This window comes from Apis mellifera, linkage group LG2 (assembly GCF_003254395.2).
Source record: "Apis mellifera strain DH4 linkage group LG2, Amel_HAv3.1, whole genome shotgun sequence".
Taxonomy (NCBI): domain Eukaryota; kingdom Metazoa; phylum Arthropoda; class Insecta; order Hymenoptera; family Apidae; genus Apis; species Apis mellifera.
The window spans coordinates 50850-73586 of NC_037639.1; the positions used below are offsets into that span (position 1 = coordinate 50850).

Sequence of the window (22737 nt, forward strand, 5' to 3'; positions counted from 1 at the left end):
AATTGTTTATGTATAATATCTTTTATTTAATGTAATAAATGTTTATGTGATATTAATATTTTGTAAAACTTTATTGGATTTAATATTGTAATTAAATAATAATTAAAAATAATTATTTAATATAAAAAATTTAACTTCGTGATGATTATAAATATTATATAATAAATATTTTATTTTTAATATAACAAATTCAATTTATTCTATTTCTATCCAATAGTTCTATCAAATATCTAATTTATTCTTTATTTATCATTTATTTCGGAAATAGTGAATATATATTATTGATAATATATATTTATATTTTTAAAAATATTTTAATAAAAAAGAAATAGCTTAAGAAAATATATAATAAATTAATATTAAAATTTAATTTACTATTGCACTGTCTAATAGAAATTTTATTTTATTAATATCGATTAAAAAATTTTGATATAATTTCATTTTAAATATATAGAAATAGAATTGCTTTATCATTTTCGGTTTTTTAAAAAAATATAAAATTTTGTAAAAATTCAAATAATTTTATTTAAAAATAAAATATTGAAGAAATTAAAATATAATTTAATTTAAACAAAAAAAAGTTCTTCGAATACTATGTGGATATTATTATATTTTGTTTTTATTTAGCTAAAAATTATTAGTATTGTGATGTTTTTCATTTAAAAATTTGAAAAAAATAAAGATGTTATTTCACTAAATTAAAATAAAAATGGATAAAAAAAAAAAAATTTTAAATGAAATCTTAATTGTATAAGATTTTATTATTTATTTTTATATTACTTACATCCCTAATTTTGATAAATTTAAATCCGAGAAATAATATATGATAATATATGAAAATTTACAAATTTGTTTACAACTAAAATTATGCACATATATTTTTATTTTATGTAATCTATTTTATAAGATTTAAAATTTATTATAAATATATTTATAATTTTTTTTCATTTATATCTAAATTTAAATTATTTCTTTAATATTGTTCTATTCTGTATCATCAATATATATAATCAAAATATCAATTTAATGTAATTATCTTAGATTTCTAACATTGTATTTATACAATATCAGTTATTTAATATTTTATAATAAACAATTATTATAAAAAAATATTTCAATTTTTATATTAAGAATATAAAAAGTATTTATTTATTTTTTGTAGTTTTGGAATACAAAATATATAGTATGTAAAGATGCATCTATATAGTATCTTATTGTAGAGAAACAAACATACAAAAGCATTATAAAATGTTTCAAAATACTTGTAACAAAAAATATTTGATATCTGAGTATCAATAATAATCTGTTTTATTTTTTCCTAAGAACAATTTTTACAATTTATTACTAGAAAATAACTTACATTATTTTTTAAGACATATATATTATATTATACCTACAATAATAGTGTACATATATTTCATTTAATTTTAACAAAAATTGTGACACATAAATAAATATACTTTATGTATATTATTATAAAAACATTTTTTTGGTTCTTTGAATGAAATTATCATGTTAGTATTTTAATAATTAATCGAAAATAAATGAATTAGCCAATAATTTATTCATATTATTAAAATTATATATAAAACTTTACTAAGTTTATAATCATCACTTTCAAAAAACTGAGAAACTGTATCTTAGTTCATTATAATTTAATTAATCAAAAAAATATTTAAAAATTTTAATAGTCTATTAATTTCCTATCAGATATTTGAAAAACATGTTAATTATATTAACACATATCCAATTTATTGTTAGCAGTTGGTGCATTCAATCCACCAATATCACCAGATTCAAGTTGTTTAAGCAGACGGAAAAGAGCTGCAGCTTCCCTAATGCGACTAAATTCTATACAAAAGGCTTGCACTTCAATGAAAAGTTCCTTGACATTTATAATTTTGTTCCTAATTAAGGATTGCAAAAAAACACAAACTAAACGTACTAAACGGTTTTGCATATAACGATCTTTTATAGTTTCACAAGTAGAAATACAGTTACTGATATATAAATGAACAAATTCTGTAGGTAAATCAACAGTAGTGGTCAATCTATTAACAACTTCCATTGAATGAAGTGACATTTCCATATTTACCAAAACACTAAAATATTCTGTTATCTGACTTGATTGCATGAGTTTTAACAAAACTTCAATTGCAATCAAAGGATTATTCTCCACCAAATCTGGTAATTTTCCTGGAGTAAGGCCAATGTGATATACCAATTTTGGATCTCTATCCAATTCGTTAACAAGATGTTGTTGTTGCTGTAATGTCAATACACTTTTAAAAGCTTTACCCATCAATCTACGAGCTTCTGCACCAGCACAATTCGAAACACACATATTAGTATCATATTCAATTGTAAACTGAGAAGGTTCTGTGACATTAAACCATGGTAATTCGTCAACTGAACGATAAAGAGGAGGTGCTAATCTTAAAAATTCAGGTTGATAACTTTGACTGCATAATGGTGGATCATTAACAATTAAAATTTCCGTCATATTTTTTGTTGCATTTTTATCAATTTCTGTTACTTTTGAATGGTCCATATCAGGTAAAATTACAGGGTGTCCACATTTAGCAATAGAAGGTAATTCTGAATGATGTTCTGCTAATTGTACTTGTAAATTACTTAAATCAACAGGTGGTACAGAAACAAAATATAATTCATCCACAATTTGTCTTGGAGTTTTCTTTAAAATATCTTTTTGGTTATATCCCAATAAATTTACCAAAAGATTTTTCTCGCATTGAGATAAAATTGGTATATGTCCTGAAAAATTAGTCTTTGGTACTCCATTATTTGTATCTTCTTGTGATTTTAAAACCTGAACAAAAACAGGTGCAAAAGGTGTTGAAGCCAATGTTTCTCCTCTATAAAGATCGAATAATAATGCTACTGCTATTATACGTTGAACATTTTTTGGCAACAAATCTATATGTTGTAGAAGGAGAACTAATGTCATTCCTACTTTAAATCGAACTTCTTTTGGAAATACTTGATGTAATTGATTACAAAGATTTTCCAAACTTGTATCCAAATTTTCTTCCTCTAGGATATCCAATAATTTCGTTAAATCTTTCGGAGTAAGAGTCATGATGCTAAGTAACAAATAAAATTAGGTTATAGCACCTCGTTTATGTTTCTTTTTCACGATTATATTCATGAATATCGTAATACAAATATGATAATCCGTCTTTAAAATTAATAATTATATATGACATATTAACTTGCAATGTTTTAATATAGATAAATTTAATTTTGTTACATTTTATAGTTGTTACTTTACAGGTTATGACTAGAATGCGAATAGACTCAATTATCGTACAATCTACAAACTCAACTGAAGATAGTGAACCATTTTATTGCAAATGGAATCGATTACTATAAAGTTTCAGAAAAAAGAGTTGAAACACAATGTAAAAATATGAAACTACTTTAGCGCTATCTATTTTAGTATTTCTGCTATATATTTCGCGCTAATTTTAAAATTTCTTTATATTCACTATTAACATTTATTTTATAGAGACATTTATTACAAATTACAGATTAAAAAGTTATCTCAAATTTTTATAATTTTTAAAATTATAAAATTTTATTCAATATATATTTCAAAATGCTTTATATTTTTATTTATTACTTTTATATGCTATAAATTTTATTTTTATACGCTAATTTTAATTTTATATTGAAAATTTTTATATTACGAATAAAATAATTAATTTATAAATATAAACAAACATATTAATAAATAATATAGGGATTATTATTTATTTAAAAAATACTAAAAGAACTATTTTTAAAAAAAAATATTAATGTATTCAATTGCTAAATATTTTTTATTAATTGTTAATTTTTATCATTATATATTTTTAATTATAATTTATATAATATATATAAATATACACATATAATTTATTACTAAAAATTATTTTTTTAAATATTCTATAAAATATTCTAAAATTTTACATATAAATATTTTTACATTATTAATTTTCTTTATTAATTTATATTAATAATTTAAACAAATATTATATCTGTTTTTAAAAACGATAAATTATAATTATAAGCAATATTTATAATTTTTAAATATATATTTTTAAATATATAGATATGTTATGTCGTATATAGATGTAATAATTTTTTTAATTATATCTAGATATATTTTATATATTTATATATATATATATATATATATATATATATATACATACACATATACATAAATATCATATATATATATATATATATATATATATATATATATATATATATATTTTAAATTTGATAAAATATTTAATACTTCAAATTAGAAATTTACAAGAAAAGATAAAATAAAAAATAAATTTTTATTAGATTACAATTTATGATTTAAATTTAAAAATTTCCAAGATATAGAAATCAGACTGTAAATTTAAATTGGAAAAAATTAGAAAACGGCATATTATGATACGCTCGAAATAATTAGATTTTCTAAATCTATATATATTTATCTTTAATCATTGATAATTCATACAAATTATTTAATAATCTTTAAAAATTTTAAAAATTTTGAATACATTTGACATTTATAATAATTTTTTAATGATTTTTTTTATTTTTTTAATCTTCTTAAAAGTCATTATATATAATAAAAAGCATAATTAATTGTAATCGTCGCATAAAATCTAAATAATAAGTAGTTATCATAAATTAATAATTATATTTTTTATTTATTTTTTATTAATTTAATATTACCTATATATACTGATGCTAACTTGTCTAAGTAATATAAATAACTAAACTATGATTACTATTATTATTTTTTTAAGTACTTTTATAAAACTTAATATTATTTAATTGATATATTATCATGTAAAATTTTTACATTATTTGTTAAATATGATTTGTTTTGATAGCAGCTTTTCTACTTTGTAAAAATCAATCCATATAGGAATTATTTCTTTATACGCCTACGGCTTACATTCATGTAGTGCTTCTAGGCTAGGTATCAGAAAATACGGTCAACTCTGAAACGGTGAAGGAATGCCAGAATCCCCCACTGCTCGCATACTCGTTCCACTCCTACCCCCGGCCCTCTGTAAATTGTACAGAGATGGAATCCCCACTTCATAGGCAGAAGCACCTGTTGCGCAGCTACCTGTTTTACTCGATCCATGGGTCTGTTCTCTCTTTTTTGTTTCTCTTAATGCTTCTCTTTCTCTTTCTCTTTAGTATCGTGCACGGTGTCACGACAGTAGGACGGTTTTCGATCTTGGTGCTGATTCTTCGGTAAAGGGCAACGACTCGCGAAGTGAAAATAATGTCTCCTTATGCACTTCAAACGGAGACACGGTGAACAGTGTGAAATTAATTTATTTAAAGGTTTAGAACGGATATTTGTTAAAAAAGAAACGTGAGTACGTTTGCAGCAAGCACGTTGGAAATGCATCGAAGGAGATTTTAAGAAGGAGCAATGGAGGACGAGCCACGGGATACCTGTTTCGGGGCAGGAAATGTGGCAGGGGCTGTGATCGGTACTTTCCTTACAACGATTCTCCTGCTGTTGATTGCTGCGCTCCTTTATAGACAGTGGCGTAGGCACAAGGGTAAGTCTTGGCATTTTTGCATAAATATCAAAATCATATCAACTGCCGGTAATGGTCTATCGACAAGATTTGTAATGATCATAATTTACATTTATATTTTTACATATATTTATTCGAACACTAAGTTTGCGTTGAATTGAAACTATTGCAACAATTATTCTTGCAACAATTAATTTTCTGATATTTAATAATGTTTTATCATTGAATTTTATCATTGAGGACAACAATTTATCGTACTACCGATTTGCTGTCATGCTATTACTGCAGCAGGCGTATGTAAACTCAATGGAATTTGTTGCACAATATATTGGAATTTATTCCTACACGTTACTTCTCTGCAACTTCTTTGGAAATACATCAAATGTGTAATGTAAAAAACTCCGCCTTAGCACAGGAAACAATAGATAATTATATGTCTTTTTTTTAATCGATTGAATGATTTGAACAACTAAGTCAATAAAACCAATAAATAATATATAATTAATTAGCACATTTCATTAAATGAACTTTATATTATAAAATATTCTAAAATTATATATACTTAAAAAAATATCATGTCATTGAAGATGTAAAAAGGATAATTAAAATACTTATAATGTATAATTATAATGTCAGTTGAATTTTCATAAAAATTTTAGAGGAATATGTAAAAATCATGAAATATATATATATTAATGTAAAAAATATCTGTAAAAAAAGTATTCTTGATCATTTTGTAAATTCTGTCAGTGTGTTGCATGTTACAAATCTTTTCGCTATTGCGTCGCAATTGATGGGTATATTCACGCAAAAGATAGACCTTGGAATGCCTACTCAAGAGACACAATGGGTCACGAAAGTCTCTCTAGCTCGATATATTGAAATTTCTATTTGATAAAATAATGTTTATAGATTATTTTTTAATTTAATTTATGGATTAGAATATAAAATGTTTTTCATGAAAAATATATTCCTTTGAAATCATTTTTAAAATTGACTTATTTGTTGTCATTGCATTAATAGAATATATTACATATGGAATATTTAAATGACTTAGATACTTCTAGATTACTATTAGATATTATTTTTAATAAAAAAAAATCTATAAATATACAAATTCTTGCTAATTCGAAAATGTCAATTTTTTTAAATTTATGTATTTTTCTTTTTCTTTTTTTTTTTTTTTATTTTTAGAAGTTATCTAGAAATAAAGAACTAAAAGAAACGCTTATATAATGATCGTATTGCCTAGCATAAATTTAAATTGCAAATATGTATAATTTAAATTTGTAGATGTGAGATACAAAAGAGAATAAGTTTAAATTGTACAATTAGAAATAAAATTTTAATGTTTTATATTCAAATATCCTGTTATTAATATTAAGAATTTTATTATATACTAATCTACAACTTTTTTTTTTTAGATTAAAATTTGTTTAACAAATAATTATTTCTTTCATTATTAGAATAATAAAATAATTAACTACAAATTTATCTTTATAATTGTATAATTACTTGATGAAGTAAAATACTCTTCCTAAATTCCTATACTCTATTCATTATTAATGAAAGTTCGCATATCAAAAATTGATTATATTTGAATATTAATTGATATTGTTTAAAATTAATTTATAAAAATAAACTTGTAATTCATTGAAATAAATAAAATTTGATAAATATTTATTTAACATAAATAGATAAGTAATTATAAATATTATTGCTAAATTAAAAAAATATCAAAATTGATGACATTATATAATTTTTGTATATAAATAAAAATATGTAATATAAAAAAAATATAATATAATAATATAATATAATATAATAAATAAAAAAAATATCTATACAATATAAATTATAATAATCTAAATTAATAATTGTAAATATTATTAATAAATAAACAAAAATATTAAGATTAACAATGCTATATAGTAACACCGTTAAAAATAATCTTACTAAGCATATCGAATTACATTATATCAGATAAATGGAATCTAAAATAATTGAAACGCTAATCATATAAGTATTATAATTGAAAATATATGATATATCGGATATAAGTAACAATCTAATGATAAATATTTATTATGTATCTGTATATAGTATCAATCAAATATATAATATATAAATACGCAAAAACACGTATTTTTTCAAAATGTTATATTAATGTATTAACATTTTTTATTAATTAAATAATAAAAATTATTATCTTACAAAATATATACATAAAAAATGATGAGAAAGTAAATAATAATAAAATAATAACACTTCAAAGTATTAAAATGTTTTCAATGCTTAAATTCTTCTAAGCATTTATTATTAAAAATTTGTTATTAAAAAATATTTAATAATAAATATTTGAAATTATCATTTATATATCATTTATATATATTTTATATATGTAGTATTTTATGTAATAAATTTTTTGAATACGTATTCAAAAAAAATGATATTGTTGCATATTTTACTATACATATATTATATTCTTGTTATAAATTTATTATAACAATTTAATTTGCTTTAAATTTCTTAACTAATGAAATCATGAAAACATTTGAATAAAAACGAAATTTATCAATTGTTATGAACTAGTTTATTAAAATTAATGTACTAAAAAATTTATTATATATTTAAATTTTATTTATACAAGAATTATTTTATTTTATTAAATATTTAATTCAATATAAAATACAATTTATTTTGGAACTTAATAATTTTTAATTTAATTCGCCGAAAAAATATTAAAATAATTAAAATTAAATTAAAATTAAATATTTGCGTAATAGAAATATATACTTTGGAAAAACCAGAATAAAATATAAAATAATTTTTAATATGCAAACATATATGTGAGCATGAATATGCTGAACATAATAAACAAGGATAAATCTACAGTTGACATTACTATTTCTAATATAATTTACAAAGTTTTAAATATCATTTTTAAAATTTAAATCAATGATAGATTTTGTATATAAATTATACAATATATATTTTAATTTTCCTATATTAATTATATAATTCGTTCCATACGTAAATTCACTTATTTAAACTTAAGCCAATTTTAATAAATGTTAAGAAAATATATTTAATATTTATAATATTAATTCGTACATATGTGATAATACAATAAATGAATATTTTTAATGTATCATTTATATAAGATTCATATATTTATATTTCAGTATTTTTCTATTGGAATCCAATTTTCTTAACGCTTATTAAGATTCATTTACATATATTATAATGAATAAATATAAATAAGTAAATAAATTAAATATTTTAAGTACTAGTAACTAGTAGCAATAATTATGATATTGGATAGAACATCACAAATTATGATATTAAATATAACTATTAAAAATTATATTCATTATATATAATAATAATTAAAATTAATTTTTTACTATTATATTATATTTATATTAAAAAATCAGAAATATATATAATAGTATTTATATAATAAAATAGAATACAATTACAATAAAATTGAAAAATATTTAATAAAATTGTTTAATATTATTATAATTTTAAATCTTTTGAATATATATAAATATTACAAATCAAAAGTTTTAATCATTTTAAATTTAAATCATTAAATTATATTCCATGAAATTCAAGAATTTGAAAAATAAAACATTGTTAGTACAAAAAAATTTTCATGTTAAAATAAATTACACTGTTAATATTTATCTTTAAATTAATAACAAATATTACGGAAATATAATGGATTTAAAATAACTAAAATTAATAAAATTTAAAAAACTTTTGAATAATGTAGAATAAAAAAAGTAATATGTAAATTAATAATGTAGAATATAAAAAAAATAAGTATAAATCTTGAATCTTTGCATAAATTTTATTAGCTAGGAATTCTATTGGTTAAATTATAAAAAAATACTTTAAATTATATCAATGTTATCTTTATAAATATAATAGACTTTAACCTAATAAATCCTATAAAATTGATTCTTGAATATATAATATATAAATAACTGATTTAATCCAATAATATATATATATTTTTAAAGATTCAAAGGCGAAATGGAAAAAAAAAATCTTCTACAGAAAATATTTATCCATTGTAGATACTATTTTTCTATTAAATTCATTTAAAATGTAAATATAATATATTATAACGTAATATATATATATATAATCTTCTTATGTGATTAATTTTCTTCATATATGAGATAAGATTTGTACCTATTGTTAAATTAAAAAATTATATGGAAGTTTGTTTCGATTCAAAAATATTTCATAATTCTTTAATTTAATTAATGTCAATAATTAAAATGTTTGAAAATGTAATTTTTTTATTTTTTAAATTTTTGATATGAAAAATTGCTTCATAAATTTTTGAACACTTATAATATTTATTGCATATTCAAATTATTTAATCAATAATAATTTTTCAATAGTTTCTTATTTTTTAAAAATAATTTATTTTTTATATTCAAATTACAAATTTTACATTTTTAGCTAATATTTTTTTATTTCAAACACAAAGTAAAAGAAATTTTAAATATAAATTAATTATATATATATATATATATAAATTAATGATATTAATAATATTATTTTATCATTATTAATAATATTATTAATATTTTATATTATTAATCAATAATATAATTATAAAATAATATAAAAATGATTTTTTCTTGTTTTCATATTTGATTTATTTATTTAATTTTTTTATTTTTAGAAAATTTGAAAAAAGAATTTAATAATTTCACATATATCTACAAATTTTTATATATAGAATATTTTTAGAAAAATTTTAAAATTTTTAATAAAATTTTAAAATCATTTAATTTTATAATATTGTTAAATTAAAAAAAAATTGAATCATAATATTTAGTTGATAAATTTTTTATAATTTTTAGTTTATTTTTATTTTATTTCAAAATTAATAATTCAATAAATAGTTATTTCTTTGATTAATATTCCTTTATTTATTTTTCTGCATCTTGAAACGAAAATATAATCATCTAAAACAGAACATGATATTTACAAGAAAATGATTTAGAAGATAAAATAATTTACTATTTTTATGACTAAAATTTTGCATTTAATAAAAGATTATTATTTGTAATTATAAAAAAAATTAAAATAATTTTAATAATTACAATAATCAATTAATTAAATTAAATTAATAATTAATTTATATAATAATTAGAGTTATAAAACAATTGATAATTTTGAATTTTTTCTTCATATAGAAAATTCGATGAAAAAAAATATAAAGAAATTTGTATGAAAATAATTAAGAATTATTCTCATAATTAAATGATAGAAATGAAGAAAATTATGAAAGAAATAAATTTTTATTTTACATACAAAAGTCATCAAAAAATTATAAATTAAAAATAAATATTAAATAAAAATTTATTTAATATAAAATTAAATTTATATTGTATAAAAATTAATAGAAACTAATAAAATTATAAAGATTTAAGTAATTTTTTTAAATTTTTACAAAAAAATTCTATTTAAATACAATATATAATTTATATAGCAAGAGACAATATAAAATATATTTTTAATATCACAATTTTTTTTATTATATATAATGATATTTATATAACACTTAATATTAAAATATACATTTTAAATAATTTATATCTAACGAAATTTAATGATTATACAATAATTGAAATTGATAAGTGCATTACATGTAACATTGTATCTCGTTTTATTTTAACAAATATTATATAAAATTTTTAAAAAATTATTAAAAATCTCACGAAAAATCTTTAAATATTTAAAAAATATATTATGCATATATGCATAGTGAATATATTTATAATTAATAAAGAATATGATTTGAATTTCCTATTATTAATAAAATATATTAAATATTTAAAATATTATTCAAATAATTAAATATTTATTTAAAAATTTTCTAAAATGTCATGTCATATTGTGTTAAATATACACAAATGAATAATGAACAGCTCTATCTCCGTCATATTATCTTCTCATTCCATCTCCGTCCCGTTTCATCTAACGTAAACTTAAATTATTCATAAATTATTTATAAAAATTCAATTGGTACTTGTCTATATCAATTTTTATATTTGTTTTGGTTTTTAGAATCGATTTTGCAAAGATATCTCAGATATATTAATATCCTATATATGAATGTTGATAAAAGAAAATTATTTAATTTTGTAAATTATTTAATATTGTTGCAATATTATTTTTGTTTTTTAGTTATAATATATAATCTTAATCGATAATAATATTGAATAAATATTTATAGGAAAACACTTAGTATTGGTGACAGATCCAGAAATCGTCGAAGAAGCCTATGCCTTTGATAATCCTTGTTTCAAAGATGTTACGATATCATCCAATAATCGAAATCGAGAGACAGCAATATCTCTGACACCTGGAGATACTCCAGGCAAAGATTCTACACGATGGTCTACCTCTTGGACATCTTTAGGATTAGGTTCGACTAACCGCAATGATAAACGGAAAACCCTTGACGATTCTTGCCTTGGAGTAAGTTTTATCTTTTTCTTTTTTTTTTTTTATCTTATGATATAATATGGAAAGTATATACAAAATAATTGTCCATATTTTTAATATCTTTGATATTAAAATTATTTATAGAAAGCAAATTTTGTAAATATAAAGAAATTATTTATTTTAATTTAATTTATTTAATATATAAGATGATATTTTCCAACAAGAAGATTTAATCTATTATTAAATAAAAGCTTTTTTTTAATAAACCAAAAAATATAAACAAGTATTTTAGTATATTAAATTAAATTATAACAACGAATATCAATATGTATAAAAATGTATAAAAGAATTTTTTCTTCTTTTTGAAATTTATTTATTTATTTATTTATTTATTTTTTTGTAATAAATAAAGAAAAAAATTTTATTATAATAGAAATTATGGTGATTAAAGTACATTTACATTTCGTTTTGATATTCCAAACATCGAAGCTATTGTGCATGGCCAAATTTAGATGCATGTACAGTTAATCTAGCCATGTTTGATATGTGCCCTTATGTTATATTATATCTTCTTGACAAAGAGGAAGTTGGCAATGTATGAGTCGAATTACAAAATTAATTTTTACAAATAAGTATCACGAATACGAAGTGATAATTTTTTAAAATATAATATAATAAAATTAAAATATCTTTCAAAGAATAACGATTATTTAAAAAAATATAAAGAAATTACTTAGTATTATTTTAATATAATATAATTAAAAAAAAATAATTAATAGCATAATATATTATTTATCTTCTTTTCAAACAATCAATAATTTCTTTTCTCAGCCGAAAGCAACAAGAATTAATGTAGTTAGTTTGAAAAGTCGAGATTTCACAGGACTAGGATTTAATATTTGTGGCAACATGAGAGAAGGAATTTTTGTTAAAGATCTCCTACATCGTGGACCAGCATCGGAATCTGGTCGAATACATCCAGGTTAGTAATTATTTTTATATTTGTAATCTATTTCAAAAGATTTGCATTTATTATAATTAATATAAAGAAACATTTTTTGTAATTAATATTTAATTATTAAGAATTTTAATCATTTAAATATAATTAAAAAATCATTTTTTATCGAATTATTTATTTAATTAATAATTAATTTAAATGCTTTAAAAATAAATAATAATTTTATATATTATTTATAATATATAATATATATATATATTAGTAATTTAAATAGTAAAGAACAAATCAATTTTTTGTTACTTTAATAATTAGAAGTCATATTGTATTCAATTATTATGCTAATATGCTAAATGAATAATTGAAATTTTAAGCTAAATAATTATTACAATAAATTAAATAATAAAACGCAATAACTGAATAATATTTATATTTTATGCTATAGATAAATTAAATTTACTGATTCATATTTATTTTTCTATATTTATTTGTAATATTTATTATCAATCAATTTGATATCGATAACTTTCGATTGATATATTTTTCATTTTTTAAATAAATAAATCTATATTAAGATATAAGTATTATTATTATTTTTTTAAATCATAAAATATATTGATAATATGATATTTATCAAGTATTCTGTTTTTTTTTTTTTTTTTTTTTTATTATTAGATAGATATAAGTAAGAACATATAATGTAAAAATTTAATTTTTATTTTTTTTCTTATTTTTGTATTCCAGGTGATCGTATAGCTAGTGTAAAAATTAGTTTCCGTAATATGGTATACGAAGATGCTTTAACGATTTTAAGTTATGCTTCACCATATGATGTAAAATTAGAAGTAGAAAATGGAGGAATTGGATCGAAACCAACTACACTTTTGAAAAAAAGTGTTGGTCCTAGCGCAGCAAGAATTTGCCATCCTCTGTATAGGAGTCAATCAATTCCAGAACTCTCACAGTCAAAAAGTATCGCAAAGAGACTTTTTATAGTAGATCCAAACGAATCTATGAATTCTAATTATTCAACGATGAATTCAACATTAAAATCTTCGAAATCTATATCAAATAGTCAAACATTTGAAAAATCCCATGATGAATCCAAGAATAATCACCATAAATTTGGTATCAAAGTCTTACCTTCCCTTGATGGAACTGTTCATCGCATTGAAAATCAAAATGAACATAACACGAATCTTGAAAGAAGACATTCAAAGAAATTGGGTACAGAAAAACATTTGCCAAATATGAATAAAACTTCTTTATTTGGTGATAAAAAAGAAGAAATTCAACGTCAACAGACTTCACAAATATCGCAAATTACCAAAGGAAAAAATGAAATTTTCGAATCGCGTAATGTTGATGTATTAAATAAAAGCGGTACAGTCATTGATACATCAATTCATGTTCCATCAGAAGTACCGACGGAAGTCCATAATGCAGCTATGGCTGCCCGTAGAAATCGAAAAAATAGTTCTGAACTATTAAATAGCTCAAAAAATATAGAATCTATTGAAACAGAGGATTCTAAAAATCAACAAAAAAATAAAAGAAAAGCTCCACCACCACCAAAAAGTAACAGTTATGATGGGTCTCCGAAAAAAGATTCATCATCTACAAAAGTATACGATTCAAAAAAAGAAGATGAAATTAATAGTATTACTGATTATAAAGATTCTTTATCTGATTATATAAAGAAAGTACGAGAAACAGAAAAAATAGATTCATGTGTAGAAGAAAAAGTAGAAACTTTAATAATTGATGAGAGACATTCTGAATCTGATACAGACAGTGAAATACAAAATAGTTTTACAACTATTGAATTAAATTCTGCTGATATTACAATTCATCGGACACCTGTACCTGAAATAAATAACGACGAAGATGAAGAAGATGATGTTTATAGAAAAGCTGCAAGTTTAGGTGATTTATCAAAATATGAATGCAAGACATCAACAACTCTTGAAAGAGCACAAAGTCTAGATATGACTGATACTGGCACGAAAAAACGTAAGGCACCTTTGCCACCAGAAGATATTAATGAATCTACTGAAGATTTAACTAAACTTGATCAAATAGATACGTTTGATAGACGATTATTAAAGAAATCAAATGAATGGGGTAATTTAGAAGATGTTGTTTGGCGTAAAAAATTAGATTCAGAAGATAAATTAAAAAAATCAAATGTTAGAAAAAAAAGCAATGCTTCACTAGAACGATCTAAATCTGCCGTAGAAATTAAATTAAAAAATGAAGATTCTGAAGAATCAAAAGAAGAAAATCCTACAGATGATGAAACCAGTATAGAACTTTATAATCTTCCTTTAAGTAAAAGACTTACAGAAGAATTTATTCATACAGAACGAATGTTTAATCCAGATGAAGATAATTCTTTGATCAGGATTGTTAATGATGGTAATGTTATTAAAAGTCCTACACTTGAAGAAGTAGAATTACAATTTAAAAAAGAAATTTCATTACCTAGTGATCTTAATGATGATAGTACAATATCAAATGAACAATTTTCAGATGATGATGAAAAAATATTAAATAAAAACTTTGGAAAAACATTGAAACATTTTGAAACATATACACAAAAGCAACAATTTTTCGATTGTTCTAAACACAATTTATTTCGTTCAAAAAATTGGAAGGAAGATAATTTATTAACAACGAATGATATAATTTCATATACTGATAATAAAATCGATGAAGAACCAATGACAAAAATCAATATCAAAAGAGGATGTCATGCATGTGATGAAAACTATCGTCATGAAACCTGTAAGAAAAAATCTTTTTCTACGAAACGATCATCTACTCCAATACCTTTGCAAGATTATTCTTCTAATTCAATAGAAGGTAATGGTTCCGATTCGATAACAATTAATGATGTGGAAGAATCAAATTCAATGACACATACATATCCATCGATATTTAAAGATAAAGAAAATACAAATGAAAAGTCATCAATAAATTCAAAATCGCTATCAAAACGATTTTCCAATAATCAAAGAATTGATCGAGAAAATGATGAAGATGAAGATGAATATGAATTTGGTTCTGGTGTAACTATAAATAACAAAAGTTTATTTGATCGTGAAGATCGTCGTAACATTAACAATATTAGTGTTTCAAGTGGTGAAAATAGTGAAGATAGCGGGTTAGTTGGTGAATCTATGGATTATAATCCACAAGATTTTGATAATAGACCACCACTTCCAAATACGCCAATGCCACATAAAATGACTTATATTACAGAAATCAAACTTTCTACTAATAGAGAAAAATTTCAAGAGGATGATAATGAAAACAATGAGACAGTTTCCACAATTGAAAGTAACAGTAAAAAATCAGTGCAAAACGAAATTAAAACATCAAATGGAAAAGCAACTTCTAATAAAAAGCCTCCTGTTCCTCCTAGAAAAACAGACATTACAAAATATAATAAAAAAGGAAGTACTGAAAAACAAGTTATTTATGTATCCGAATATAAATCTAATGAGTCTAAAGAATCAGATGATTCAGATACGAATCATGAAATAAAACAATCAGATAATTGATCTGCAGAAATATAATCGATTATTTTAAAAAATAAAAAACAAAATGCGTGCAGTAACAAAATTAAATTATTAGTGAATTAGAAATAATCGATAATGTTTTTCGGATCTTTAATCTATAATTTTCAATCATATTTTTTTGTATTACAATTTAAATTAAAATAATTAAAAAAGGAACTTTTAAATATTGCAAATTATTAGCAATTTTTTTCTACTAACCGTTTTTTTTTTTAGTGTATTATAATTAAAGAATAATTAGAATATACTGTACTTAAAAGTTTTTTACACAAAAAAATCAAATTTCGGTTGTTATACGTAATATATGTATGTATGTATGTATTTTTACTCATCCTTAACAGATCTGCTTTTAAACTAGTCGAAAAAATTTAAGTTATCTAAGTTTCTTCGATATTGTGAAAAGACTGGTACTTATTTAAAAACAATGTTTATTATACACTTCTTACTTTAAAAATTATTATAATTAGAATTTGTATTATGTAAAAATGCACTTGTATAAAATAGTACAGTATTATAAAGTATCATACATATCAAAAATCGTACATAATTTGCAAATACTTTTCTAAACATTATATTTTTATTATATGAATGATATTACAAAATTAATTCATTTATAATGTCTTAAATAGTTCTACAATTTGATATGAATTAATATCTTATACAATATGTGGTTATAAATCTATCATGAAATTTTATTACTAATGATATTAATATTTAATGTTAATTAATATTTAATGTTAATTAATAGAATAGAATAAATTTGGATAAATATTATAATTTATATTATATTTTATATAAATATAAATGTATAATTTATATACATTTTATATAAATATAAAAATCACATTACAAAACATATTGAGTAAAACAAAAATACAAAAGATATAATATAAAATAAATATTCAGGTTTCACAAGTAAATCTTTTGAATAATTTAAAACTTCTTATAAATTTCATTTATAAATAATTATAAATTTTATTCATAAAAATTTTATTAATTGTATATATTTATTTTTATCAATAATTTACTATTTAAAATATTGCGATACGCAAAGCTATATTTGACAAATTAATAATAATTAAAATTAGATATAAAAAAAGCTGTATCTATTAAAATTAAAATTTTATATATTTATAATTCTATATATATATGTACATAAAAATTAAATTTATATAATAGAAATTTTACATATGAAATCAAACTTAATATAATTGTAAATTTTTAAAGTTCAGATATAAAAAATAGAAATAATGTGTTTAATATATTACTTAATAGATTATGTTTTGTGTCATAATAAAAATATTAAAAACTATTGTTTGTGTATATTTTAGTTTTTTTTTTTTTGTTGCAATATCAATGATATACAATTTATTAAAAATTAACATATAGACTAATAACCACATGATCTACATAAATAATAAAAATTTTAATATTAAGATTTTAAGATTATCTTATACGATTAATTGAAATGTTAAATGATATTTTACAATCAGTAATGATTCAGTAGGTGAGATAAGAAGATTTATATAAATTTTTTAAAATTTAAAAATACAAATATTTATAGATATGGTTGGTAGAAAAATGTTTAATACTCTTGTATTACCAATATTAATAGTAATAGGGTAACATGGGGCAAAGTAAAATGGTAACAATAATGTGAAATAACATTATCATATATGTCTTATTTTTAATTAATTATTAGTTTATATGAAAAAAATAAATTAACAATTAAAATATTATCATTTTTAAAACATAAAATGAATATTTATAAAATGAATAATTATAATTTTTTGTTTTTTTTTTTTGTTATCTATTAAATACTAAAAAATTTAATAAAAGTTGAAGATATCATTTTTTACAAAAATATATATAATATTTTTAGTATACTTTATCTAAATATTATATTATTTTGCAAATATTAAATACTAATAATAATTACAAAATAACAAAAATAACTCGCATATAAAAAAAGTTATTTAAATATAAAATTATATATTGTTTATATCATAAAATATATATAAAAAATATAAATATAACAAATAATGGTGAAATAGATTATAAAGCTTTGATTACATAAAGAATATAGCAATATATTATGCTATATGTATAATATTTGTACAGATTGTTGAATTAATTAATCATTAATTAATCATTAATTAATTGCAAAAAAAAATAACAAATAATGGTTTATAATCAATTATTACATAAATTTTAACATTATCTTTTATTACATAAAAATATTAAATAATATAAAAAAAATATAATTTAAATTAATTATAAATATAATTTAAATTAATTTGTTATTTTACTCTATATTGAGTACACGTTATTAAACTTATAATTTTTTAAACTTTCTATATTAAAATAAATAAGGAAATCCATGTTTATGTTTATTTTTTTGATTCTATGCTTCATCGTTTATCAAAATTCATTTATAATTTCGTAATCATGATTTTGATAATTAATTATTTATAATCGTCAATTCTAATAGATTCTAATAGATGAAAAAATAAAGGAATAATCCCCTTTACCTCATGTTACTCACTTTAACAATTATTTATTGCAGAATATATCATGAAAATTTATATTATATAAATACAAAAAATATTTATATATATAATATAAAATTTTTTCACACTTATTCATGATAAACATTATTTAGAAACTTTATTTCATATTATTAAATCCGTCCGTTATATATTATTAATTGAGAATATTCGAAAAGCAATGAAAAATAATAAATTAATCAAATTAAAAATTATGCAATATATATAGAATAATTTCAAAATAGGTTATCGAATTATAAGGGACTATAACATTTAAATAATTAAATAATTATTTATTAAATAATTATAATAAAATATCAATTATCCGAATTAATTGAAAGACAAATATATTTGAATAAACGGATAACTAGTTAAAAAAATTAAATTGTAAAAATTAAAATTATTTTAAATTAAATTTATTTTATTTTAAATACTTTTAAATTTAATAAATGTATATATATATATATATATACCATGTATACTATGTAAACAAATATTATTTAATATATTCGCTTCAAATTACACGTGTACATTTTTTTTTTAATTATAGAAAATGTTTAAATATATTAAATTATCATTTTATCCGGTTTTCGAAATCAATAATCAATAATTTTAATAATTAAAATACGAATAATCGACGATGTAATTCTATTATACTACTATTATATATGTTATTTTTATATATATAATAATAATTTAGTATTATTATTATATATTTAGTATTATATAAATATTATATAATTATAAAATTATATTATATAATTATATTTTGATTGTACAGAATAGGCAATTATTAATTTTCCATAAATATAATTATATGATAATATTATTGTATAGACATTGGCTATCAATCTTATAAATCTGCATGCAAATCTTAAAAATAAAAAGTGTTTCAAAGTATTATCTCATCAATATTTAAAATGCAAATATAATTAGATACTAAAAATTTTAAAATGCTATTGCGATAAATTCATTAAAATTTTGTATTTTAAAATTTAAAATTTTTTAAATTTTAATTTTAATATTGTTGTAAAAAATTAATTTATTATATAATATCTCAAATCAAATTATCTTTTATGTTCATCTTAATTAAATAATAAAAACGGATATATAAAAAATTATTATACATTTAAAATTTGGAAATAATTTAATGTATTTAGCATTTTAATTTATATATGGATGCTTTTTCTAGTCTATTTATTCGGTAACCTATTTTAAAATCATTCTGTGTGCACTTCGATTATTTATAAGGCTGTGTGCAAACAAAAATATGATAATTCAAAAAATTATTTCTTGTATAAGAAATAAAATAAATAGATAAATTAATAAATTCGACAATAATATCTTTTAAATAACAATTTATACATATTTTTATATTTTTTAGATCGATGGTTAAATTTTACTTCATTAAATTTTATGTAAATACAAAATTAAATCATTTAATTTGTAACTTTCAGAAGATAAAAATTAAAAATATACATACGTATACATATACAAATATTATTCGTGGGATATCTTTAAAGAATATATTATATTATATATTATATAATGTATAAAATATATAATATATTATATATATATATATATATATATATTATAGAAGCAAAAATGAATATAATTGGTATAAGCATGTCGATTCAATTCATTTATTAAATTATAAACAATTTAAATTTACATTAATGAAATAAGAAGTAGAGATGAAAATATAAATAAAATATTACAATACTTTTATTTCATCAATTTATATAATTAATAAACTTCAAAACTATAATTTAATAAATAAATCAACATTTTTGAATATCAATTTTTATTTATTTTTATTTCTAATCAATCTTTAATATCCTATGAATATTAACATTCTATATGTATATGTATATTTCTTTTTAAGAATAAAATATATAGTTATAAATGTTTTTTGTTGTAAATAAAGGCCAGTTACAAATATTTTTATACTCATGATTTAATTTGCGATGAATGATTGAATGATAAAAAATAATAATTTTATCATAATTAAATTTTTCTTATATTTCAATAACAATATTAAAATTTAAATAATAACATTTTATAACTTTTATAAATATTAATAATTAATTTTAAAAAATCTATAAATTTCGAAATAATGTATGTAAGTACCTCAAATCTATATGATAATGATGTATATTTTGAATGATCTTATATTAAATATCTTTTCTTAGTATTAATTTATATTTATAAAGGAAAAAAGCTCAATAAAATGCTTTAAAAAATTAAAGTTTTATAATAAAAAAATATACTCATAATGATAAAATCTTTGATATTTACTATTATTCTATTTATCGTTAAAATATTAATAGTATTCAAAGATATTGCACTATTCTATATTGTTAAATCCTTAAAAATATTCATTTATTGTATATTGTTATTTTTATTCATTTCTTTATTGTTATATATTTTTAATAATTCTTATTATATAAAGATCTATACACATAATAGAATAAAGAATTTGATAAAACGTATATATCCACATAACCATGAACTGAAAAATATTGTAACAAAATTTAAGAAATTAATACTGAGAATTAAAAAAAACAAACAAATATTTACTAACAAATTCAATGTAACAATATAAAAAGTATGTAATATGTATGTATTAGATATAAATCAATTTTCTAGATTTACAGAATATATATTCATGAAACATCTTCGAAGGATCAATTTTAGAAATCAAATCGAATATAAAAATTCGTATTTGTTAATATTTTTTTATTTATTAAGATATAAACAATTTAACTTTATATTTGATAAAGCAAGATGAAAAAAGAATAAAACTATTCTGTTTTTGTTACACTGGTACACATTCTGTTCATTCTTGCTTCATTCAAGGCAAACTTAAATTGCTTGCAATCTAATAAATAAGCCTCAGTTGATATTTTTATGCATCAATCTTTATATTTGTCTTGATATTTAGAATTGATTCTTCAAAATTATATCATGAATACATTAGTATTCTATATATATAGATTATTTTAAAAACATGAAATTTTTAAAATCTTCTAATGTATGTAAAATATTGTAAATATAATATGTTATTAATATTTAAAATCTTATGTATTTTAATCTACTTCCTTAATATTATAATGTTATATAATACTATAGTCCCTAAAGTAATTAATAATTTTGTCGATGCTTAATGATAAGATTTAGATAATGATAAGATTAGAAAGATTTAGAAACAATACAATGGAGTTATAAAATAACAATTAATTCAAATAACAAAAGATCGCAGTTCTAAAACATGTTTCGTATTTTTTTAAATTTAATTAATATCTTTTATTTTAATTATATTTTTAAAAATATAATTAAAAAAAAATTAAATATAATTTTTATATTTAATATAAAAAAAGTAAATAAAAACTATCGAATGACATATTTCCATATAAAGTCTCATTCAAACAAATTTTAAAAATTAAGTATCTGTCTATCTATATATCTCTCTCTCTCTTTCTCAGCATGTTTTTTTTATATACATATTTTATAAAAACTATGATATATATTTGATATTTTATTATTTTACATATAATTTTTTTTTATATAAATTGAATTTTTATTAATCTGCAAAAATATAA

The 22737-nt window shown here is 19.1% G+C and overlaps 2 protein-coding genes across 2 annotated transcripts; one reads left to right on the top strand and one right to left on the bottom strand.

Moving 5' to 3' along the window:
• Positions 1–1541: 1541 nt before the first annotated feature.
• On the bottom strand, positions 1542–3379 carry LOC552434 (CCR4-NOT transcription complex subunit 11). The gene has a single exon (XM_624808.5). It carries the CDS (start codon positions 3098–3100, stop codon positions 1736–1738), a length of 1365 nt encoding a protein of 454 aa, XP_624811.3. The 5' UTR covers positions 3101–3379; the 3' UTR covers positions 1542–1735.
• Positions 3380–5105: 1726 nt separating this feature from the next.
• LOC100578519 (uncharacterized protein PF11_0207) lies at positions 5106–16642 on the top strand. The gene is made up of 4 exons (XM_003251771.4): positions 5106–5591; positions 11839–12083; positions 12882–13032; positions 13750–16642. The coding sequence occupies exons 1-4, from the start codon at positions 5459–5461 to the stop codon at positions 16569–16571; spliced, it is 3351 nt and encodes a 1116-aa protein (XP_003251819.1). The 5' UTR covers positions 5106–5458; the 3' UTR covers positions 16572–16642.
• The last annotated feature ends 6095 nt before the right edge of the window (positions 16643–22737 follow it).